Source organism: Pseudochaenichthys georgianus, chromosome 1 (assembly GCF_902827115.2).
Source record: "Pseudochaenichthys georgianus chromosome 1, fPseGeo1.2, whole genome shotgun sequence".
NCBI lineage: Eukaryota > Metazoa > Chordata > Actinopteri > Perciformes > Channichthyidae > Pseudochaenichthys > Pseudochaenichthys georgianus.
In genome coordinates, this window is record NC_047503.1 from 49557459 (window position 1) to 49567553 (window position 10095).

The following is a 10095-nucleotide window of genomic DNA, read 5'->3' on the forward strand; positions in this document are numbered from 1 at the left end:
CTCTGTCCTTAGACCCTCTGTCCTCAGACCCTCTGTTCTCAGACCCTCTGTCCTTAAACCCTCTGTCCTCAGACCCTCTGTTCTCAGACCCTCTGTTCTCAGACCCTCTGTCCTTAGACCCTCTGTCCTTAGACCCTCTGTCCTTAGACCCTCTGTCCTTACACCCTCTGTCCTCAGACCCTCTGTTCTCAGACCCTCTGTCCTTAGACCCTCTGTCTTCAGACCCTCTGTCCTTAGACCCTCTGTCCTCAGACCCTCTGTTCTCAGACCCTCTATCCTTACACCCTCTGTCCTCAGACCCTCTGTCCTCAGACCCTCTGTCCTCAGACCCTCTGTCCTTAGACCCTCACATCGTACAGAGAAAACCCACAGTTTAAAGGGAACATGGGAGAAACCTCAGGGAGAGCAGCAGAGGAGGGATCCCTCTCCCAGGACGGACAGACTGCAATAGATGCCGTGTGTAAATTGAAGAGATAATACATTTGCAACATAGGTAGTCCAGATGTTTGGAAATGCATGTGTGTATAATAGGAAGAGGAATCCACGAGGATATCCATCCAGGACATAACATTAAACTCGTTAAACATTGTGTTGATCAAGGAACTCTTTAAACATTGTATTAATTAAGGAACTCGTTAAGCATTGTGTTAATTAAGGAACTCGTCAGGAAGAACAAATGAAGGTGCTGCCTACCATGCAAAGCTCTTCAGTTTCTCCATCCCATAGTGATGAGGGCCGCGTTCCCATCAGCGTATTTAGCAGATCTGCGCCTCCTGCGAGCTGCCCCCCCACAGCTCTGTACACAGACAGGAAGTTAGCTTCACAGACAGGAAGTTAGCTTCACAGACAGGAAGTAAGCTTCACAGACAGGAAGTTAGCTTAACTTCACACAGGAGTATTAGTACTCAGTGTGTTAGTACTATGTGTATTAGCACTCTGTGTACTCTGTGTATTAGCACTCTGTGTACTATGTGTATTAGTACTCTGTGTACTCTGTGTATTAGTACTCTGTGTATTAGCACTCTGTGTACTCTGTGTATTAGTACTCTGTGTACTCTGTGTATTAGTACTCTGTGTATTAGCACTCTGTGTACTCTGTGTATTAGTACTCTGTGTATTAGTACTCTGTGTATTAGTACTCTGTAATAGCACTCTGTGTACTCTGTGTATTAGTACTCTGTGTACTCTGTATATTAGTACTACGTGTACTCTGTGTATTAGTACTCTGTGTATTAGCACTCTGTGTACTCTGTGTATTAGTACTCTGTGTACTCTGTGTATTAGTACTCTGTGTTTTAGTACTCTGTGTATTAGCACTCTGTGTATTAGTACTATGTGTACTCTGTGTATTAGTACTCTGTGTATTAGTACTCGGTGTATTAGCACTCTGTGTACTATGTGTATTAGTACTCGGTGTATTAACACTCTGTGTACTCGGTGTATTAGTACTCTGTGTATTAGTACTCGGTGTATTAGCACTCTGTGTACTCTGTGTATTAGTACTCGGCGTATTAGTACTCGGTGTGTACCGGAGTGCAGGTCTGGCCCTGTGTGGGGCACAGCTCCAGTTTGCAGTGCAGGTAGACTTCACTGCTTGCTCCAGAGAACTGAAACATCATTTGGACATCTGCCCGGAGACAGGAAATACACACGGTGAAGTCTCAGAGTTCATTCTGTTCTGACAGTCAGAGTTTATTCTGTTCCAACAGTCAGAGTTTATTCTGTTCTAACATTTCCTCACCCGTTGAGGATGAGGTCGTATTGCAGACTACTGTCAGGTGATGCCTGATTGGTTGCCCAGCAGGAGTCTGTCACCATGGCGACCATGTTGGCGTCCAGCCCCACCGCCTCCAGCTGCAGCCAGACCTTCTCGTTCAGCAGGATCTCCGTGTTCGGGCCGACCGGCTGCAGGAGGCTGGCGTCGATGAAGGAGCTCATCGTCAGAGTGTAGTTCCACTGTCCAGATACAAGCTGCTGCACCACAGAGCTGCACTCACACACACACACACACACACACACACACACACACACACACACACACACACACACACACACACACACACACACACACACACACACACACACACACACACACACACACACACACACACACAGTTTAGCGGTGTGACGCTTGGAGCTGTGGTACATTAAGGACCAGGTGACGCTCACCTGTCTTTGATCCTGAAGGACTCACTCCTGACCTCTGGCTGTGTGTACTTGCAGGAGAAGTCGATCTGGAACTGGTCGCTGCGGGTGATGACTCCGCCTGATGAGCTGTTCGAGGACATGATGGAGTTCTCGTAGACGATCTGGCTGTTGTTTTTCTGCAATGTGACAGAAAACGAGTTCATTTAACCCGTTAAGCCCGAGAGACCCCGGTACCGGGGCCCGCCCGCAACATCTTGCAGGAAACAGTTTCTGAGGGCATGTTCATTTAATAAACTATGAATGTTTTGTATCCATGTAACGGGAAGAAACTCATCTAACTGATCTTTTTCTTTTTTTAAATTCCACAATGCTAACGCTGAGCCTCTGAATTAGCAACGAGCGAAAAATGCTAACAGATTTACTGCACCGAAACTCACTCACAAAACCTTATTATTTATCCATTGTGCACATCCAACCCATCGATCTGATCGTGAGATGACACAGAATCGATAGGTACAGACATTATCACTAAATGATACGAACTTGCGAGTTTATAAACAAAAACAGATATCAAAGCCTGTGGCGCTAGGTAGCTAGAAACGCTAACATGGCTTACCTGTGTCGTAGTCTGGTCAAAAACAGTCAAAGAGATGTCAATGACCAAAATCGACAAAGGGGGGCCAGAGATATGGAACATCCACCCAAAAGACCCCAGAAGTGTTTTTCTTTGCTAAATCTGTCTAAAAAGGTCAGATTTCACTTGTTTTGCATCAATCTTGATACAGGGTACTTATTATATGTTGTACTTTGGATTCCTAAAGCTTTTAGTCTACTAACCAGTCGACTGATCAGATCACAGCAGGCTTCGCCCCGCTAGTTTGCAGACCATCAAAACATCGGTGAAAAATGAGCGAGGCACAGGAGGACAATACCGGCGAGAATGAAGATTTACTTCCAAAAAGAAAAGCAACATCTGCCATCTGGAACTATTTTGGATACAAAAAGGTTCTTCTCTTCTTCATTCACAGATGAACCCCCTTATTTGAGGGTAAGCAACGTGCATTATCATGACATGTTAGATCATGATTTAAGGTATGATGAGTCAACCAGTTAAGATCCAGACGTCCGTGACTAAAATCCTTCATCCGGTTAAATATAGTTTAAAAAACCGCAATATATATCGCACGGGAACAAATATCGAAATGTCAGTTTTTTTCAATATCGTGCAGCCCTAATCCAAGGGTAGTTTTCACTATAAGTAAAACAATTATGTTTGGACGGACACTATAATTTACAGTTTTTTACCATGTTCAATCTGAATTTTCTTTAAAATAAAAAACATCTATATTGATTCTGACTTTTCTACATCCAACTCACAGGTTTATCCTTACTTTGAGAACAAAGATTATTAATGTAACCCTTTTAGAAGATATGGTCATTTGTTCTGGGAATGTCATTTTCGAGCCTGAGACCTGAACAACAGGCTCAGGGCTTAACTGGTTAACGGCCGTGGCCACATTATTCCAGTGCTCACTGTTGACGGTTCCATCCTGACGGAGAACGGTCAGTGTTGGAGTTCACAGTCCAAACCATCCAGGTCATTTAATTAAAGTTAAACGGGGTGACTGAAGCCTGTTCCTTCCCTTCCATCGATCATTAAGCTCTTCTGAGGGCTGCAGGTGTCAATAACCAACTGAACAGGACTCAGTTAAAGCAGCTTTACATGCTTCTCGTTTGCCCAAAGACGCTCTGAAAATAACCCGCCTTGAGTCTAGAGGAAGTGATAACTACGCACCATGACCTCCATCCCGCAGGGGGCGCTGCTGTTGAAGCTGAAGGTCACCAGGTGGCTCTGGGGGTCCATGTGGCCCTTGCAGCTGGGGTCTTTGAGGTGTAAGGTGGAGAAGTCGATGCCTTTGTCGTCCAGCAGACATCCAGCCAGAACCACAGAGGCCGAGTCCTGCCTGCAGACCGTGGGATCGCCTGCAACACACCGACACTTCAACCACACACCGACACTTCAACCACACACCGACACTTCAACCACACACCAACACTTCAACGACACGCCGACACTTCAACCACACGCCGACACTTCAACCACACACCGACACTTCAACCACACACCGACACTTCAACCACACACCAACACTTCAACGACATGCCGACACTTCCACCACACACCGACACTTCAACCACACACCCACACTTCAACCACACACCCACACTTCAACCACACACCCACACTTCAACCACACGCCCACACTTCAACCACACACCGACACTTCATCCACACACCCACACTTCAACCACACACCCACACTTCAACCACACACCCACACTTCAACCACACACCCACACTTCAACCACACACCCACACTTCAACCACACGCCCACACTTCAACCACACACCGACACTTCAACCACACACCCACACTTCAACCACACACCCACACTTCAACCACACACCCACACTTCAACCACACACCGACACTTCAACCACACGCGACACTTCAACCACACACCGACACTTCAACCACACACCGACACTTCAACCACACGCCGACACTTAAACCACACACCCACACTTCAACCACACACCGACACTTCAACCACACACCGACACTTCAACCACACACCCACACTTCAACCACACACCGACACTTCAACCACACACCGACACTTCAACGACACACCGACCCTTCAACCACACACCCACACTTCAACCACACACCGACACTTCAACCACACACCGACACCTCAACCACACACCGACACTTCAACCACACACCCACACTTCAACCACACACCGACACTTCATCCACACACTGACACTTCAACCACACGCCGACACTTCAACCACACGCCGACACTTCAACGACACGCCAACACTTTAACGTGGACTATAACGGGCAGTGGAGTTACTGACAGAATGTATTTGACACTATAATGAAAGCTGTTTCTAATTCCACACTAAACAATATCTTTTTTCTGACAGCTCAGCATCAAAACAGCTGTTAGCAGCAGGCTGTTGGTAAATAACCACATCCCTAATTCAGACCAGTGCAAGCAGAGGAAACGGTGTGATATGCTCCGTACCTAAAGACTTGGTGGCGTTGTACTTGGAGGCGAACAGAGCCCGGCAGAAGCAGCGGGTCGAACCACAGAACTCATGATCACTGCAGGGCTGCTGACAGAGAGGGGGGGAGGCTGCACACACACACACACACACACACACACACACACACACACACACACACACACACACACACACACACACACACACACACACACACACACACACACACACACACACACACACACACACAACTTAAGTCATGTATCTGCTTCTTCACTTTGTTTCCCTTTTATTAGCGAGCCTTGGCTTCTGGTTGATTTTAGGATACATTTGATCAAATATGTCTGCTTGACTGCACGAGTTCCAGTGCAGTATCCTCGAATGGAAATAGAGAATCTTACAGCAGCCAGAAGTTGACCTCCAGTCCTCCAGGGTCACGTTGATTTTCAGGCTGCAGGCCTTGGCGTAAGCCTCCAAAAAGTGGCAGTCGACCCCATCCACTGACGGGTAACTGCACAGTGTGAGTGTGCAGGCGCTGATGTACGGCTCTGGGTCGGTGTGCTCGTGACAGGCGGAGAAGGGAGGTTGCCTCATGAGATTACAGCTGTTCAGAGGGAAGAGTTTTCCGTGTTACATTGGTCGATCTTGCAGAAACAACGCTGCTTATATGACATGACAAGACGAGGGTCTTCATGGCTCAGCGCTTACTGGTCGGTGGAGCGAGTGCAGTTGATGGTGCTGTCGACTGAGTCCTGGGATTGAATCTCACAGCTAGAGGGAGACAAAGATCACATCACATCTGAACCCTAATCATGACAAATAGGTAATATCAGTCAGACTGAGCGGTACCCAGGGAGGCTGAACGAGGACTTCTCGGCAGTCAGGGTGGTGGTCCAGCTGGAGTTGGAGGGGTTGCCACACAAACCCTCTACAGCTTCAGGAGGTCCTGGTGGAAGTGAGGGTAGAATTAAAGCGATGCTTCAGAAATAAATATGTAATATTCAGTCCAGATTGGAAGTTCTGTTCTGTACCTGCCACATGTGCGCTGTTGCCATCGAAAAAGAGAGTCATGTTGGAGGACGGGAGCTTAGCAGTGACTCCAGTGTGGTCCTTGGAGAGCTCCACGCCGTGCATCAGCTGAGCTGTGCTGTTGAGCACCAGGGCTTCTCCATCAACCTACACACACACACACACACACACACACACACACACACACACACACACACACACACACACACACACACACACACACACACACACACACACACACACACACACACACACACACACACACACACACACACACACACACACACACACACACACACACACACACACACATCCCACAGAGGGTTTGTGATACACCACCACAAAGTAACTCCTAGCAGGAAATGATCAGCGTTGCTTGAGCACCCATAACTACAACGTGCTGACGTACCCGAACTCCTCCTCCTTGCTCCAGATACATGGTCACGCCTGGCAGCGACAGGATCAGGTGGTCCAGAAGAGGAACATCTGTACGCCGGCGCTCCCTGAAGGCGGCCGTGAGGTTGAAGCTGGCGCTGCCTTCAGGCTGCATCAGACTGTAGGCACAGCGATCCTGGACAGAGTGCACTGCTCCGTGGAAACCAATCACCGTGGAGCCCGTCACCGTGCACACCACCGGAAGAATAGCGCACCTGATGGACATTCCATTCAACATTCAATTCAAAGGTTGCATTGTCATATGCACAGAGCTGCAGTGTAGAGATGGCAATGACATGCTTCTGACCTGAGCTCCTGCAACGATGCAACATATATAATAAAATACAAACATAAAAAGTAGTGCAAAAAGTCTATATACGTGTGAATAGAATATGATATGTAAAAGAAGACATGGAGAGGGACTCGCAGTCTGGGTCTTTTTAAGACAGACATACTTTACACTCATCCTAAACTCAAAGGAAATGAACCCTTCTCAAAGTTCACAATATGACGCATAAAGGTCAGTAGAGTTACATTCAGCCTGTGAAACACGTACAAATATAATAATATCTCTCTCCTAAATACGTGTGGAATACTAAACATCTTGAAGTATTTTATACAACAGGCCATACAGTGATATTGTGTTGCATTATGGGTAATGGGTAAAGGAGAGCGTGTTAGTTGGGACGGTTGGTTCTCCGTGTTGGACCAGCTACCTGTTCATTCGACAGCACGGTTTACGTCCCTGCATTTTCCAGCAAAGCCAGCTCAGGCAAAAACTACAGCAATGGCGGGCTGCATTGGAGCTGTGCTCTCGTTGCTCTTCTTCAGATCCAGGTTGAACTGTTCCCACTAGGATTCAGAGGCATTCACCGTTGCTTTAGAGACAGTCAGTGATTCACTGCTGACTGTCTCCAAAGCAACAGATGCAGATCTCCCCAGTGATTCATATTCTGTTCGGTTTGAATGTGCAATGTTTGACGTTACCTGCAAACGTTTCCCTGTATCATATGGATGATGTTAGCATAGCCAGTCCGATGAAGCAGCAACCAGATTAGAGCCATCAAACTAAATTAAACGTATTTAAAATATAACACATGATGAACATTCGATGGTTACGGCGTTTTAATTATTCTCCATGAATGCACATGTTGCTATCACTGTGTCATTTGGCCTTTCTACCGGCGTTCTTTCAATAGGATTCACTTGTGATCTGATATGACAACTTGTGTAGCCTACGGTATGAAGTGATCACGCCTGAAAGCTGGTTTAAAAACAACAGGAGCACGGGTCGTGCTGCTCCTCAAAGCGGGCCATGAGAGCGAGCGTATCTCCACGTTTGCCCGGGGAAAGTGGCGGGTCTCGTTTTGGTCACTTTGCTCGGCTCGAGTGATCTGACCCAGCCTCCACACAGACCTGGTCCTTGGTTCCAGTCCAGCAGTGCTCTGGTTCCTAACACGAACCAGTTCTGCTCATGGAAACCATGAAAGGACTGGAGAGCTATCGGGCAGTAGCTCTGAACTGACCCTGAACTGCTTTGGTGGAAAGGGGTGATAGAAATAGGAACAGATTCATCAATAACTGCACTAATCCTCAGGTGGATAATATCCTCTCTCTCTCACGGAGGGTTCGATCACATGGGACACTTTATTCAAATCAGTCAGACCTTTACTCCTGATAGAAAGAGCACATATTTACTTGTTGTCCGCTTGGCAAAACTCCTGGGGCCCACATGTGACATTAGAGAGGACTGCAGACAGAGAACACAGTTCAACAGAGCAGGGCTCTGCGCTGGGCATCTCTGTACCCGGCTTTACAACGCCACCTTGGAGGAGAATGGAGGTAATGATATTACACTTCAGTGACTACAGGCAGATTTTAAGACAGACATGTTTTAATATCACATCTCACTTAGAGGATCCCTTTCTCTGGGAACCCCCAGACCAGCTTACCTGAGCCTCTGCATCCACTCAGGTCTCGAAAGGAATAATAACCTGCAGGAGGCATCCAGGTATCCATCACTCTTAAACCGACTCTTGCAGACAGTTCCTAGTAAAGGATTAAACAGAATATATTTGTATGTATATTATTTATTTAACTGGGACATTGCACACTAAGAACCATTTCTGTAAATGTGCCAGAGTTACGTCTGTAGTCCCTGGACAGATGTTTGAACCTTAAAAACACGTTTAAAATAACTAGTAAACACAATCATTAAAAACAAAGGTAACCTCAAACTGTGAACATGAATGAAAGTGTTCTCTAGAGGCCACTTGTGATATATCTCCTCCGATGTTAGGGCATGCAGTGACAGTGAGAGCAGTGGGGAGCGCCTTCATTATTCCAGATTGATGTTTCTAATTAACTCCTTTGTCCACTTGAGGGCAGCAAGGAGCAGAACCACCAGCCCCTGGTGCTGTGAGTGCAGCCTGCCCCGTTAGCTCTGCATGCTAGCAGCTACATGTGGTGTCACTGATACTAACTCTCTGTGTCTTCATGCTAACACACCCGTTAGCTCTGCATGCTAGCAGCTACATGTGGTGTCACTGATACTAACTCTCTGTGTCTTCATGCTAACACACCCGTTAGCTCTGCATGCTAGCAGCTACATGTGGTGTCACTGATACTAACTCTCTGTGTCTTCATGCTAACACACCCGTTAGCTCTGCATGCTAGCAGCTACATGTGGTGTCACTGATACTAACTCTCTTTGTCTTCATGCTAACACACCCGTTAGCTCTGCATGCTAGCAGCTACATGTGGTGTCACTGATACTAACTCTCTGTGTCTTCATGCTAACACACCCGTTAGCTCTGCATGCTAGCAGCTACATGTGGTGTCACTGATACTAACTCTCTGTGTCTTCATGCTAACACACCCGTTAGCTCTGCATGCTAGCAGCTACATGTGGTGTCACTGATACTAACTCTCTTTGTCTTCATGCTAACACGTGACGCTGAGTGACTTCTGCTTCCTGAAACTCTAAGGCTGAGTATGACATTATGTCTGACACCTATCTCTGTTTAGAAGTGAACATAAGAAGAGGGTTTTAAAAGGAGCGGCTTAGAGGAGCAAACAGACTGCTGCACGTTGTCTTCTGCATTCACCTATCCATGCTGAACGGAAAGCTTGTTCTGTATTCATATGAATGATGTCTGATGGTGATACAAAGGAATAATGGATCACACACAGCCTCAGTTCTCATCTCTCAGGGTGGTTAGGGTACAGAAGTCTTCTCAGGGATCAGTTCTCATCTCTCAGGATGGGTAGGGTACAGAAGTCTTCTCAGGGATCAGTTCTCATCTCTCAGGGTGGTTAGGGCACAGAAGTCTTCTCAGGGATCAGTTCTCATCTCTCATGGTGGTTAGGGTACAGAAGTCTTCTCAGGGATCAGTTCTCATCTC

At 46.9% G+C, this 10095-nt stretch overlaps 1 protein-coding gene across 1 annotated transcript; it reads right to left on the reverse strand.

The window, feature by feature from the left end:
• Positions 1-1737: 1737 nt before the first annotated feature.
• Positions 1738-8710, reverse strand: LOC117453398 (kielin/chordin-like protein). The gene is made up of 14 exons (XM_034092224.1): positions 8644-8710; positions 8390-8516; positions 8091-8223; positions 7475-7543; positions 6999-7006; positions 6666-6906; positions 6259-6403; positions 6077-6173; positions 5936-5998; positions 5629-5831; positions 5248-5358; positions 3944-4131; positions 2170-2324; positions 1738-1987 (listed from the first exon to the last, which is right to left on the reverse strand). The coding sequence occupies exons 1-14, from the start codon at positions 8708-8710 to the stop codon at positions 1738-1740; spliced, it is 1857 nt and encodes a 618-aa protein (XP_033948115.1).
• Between the last annotated feature and the right edge of the window lie 1385 nt (positions 8711-10095).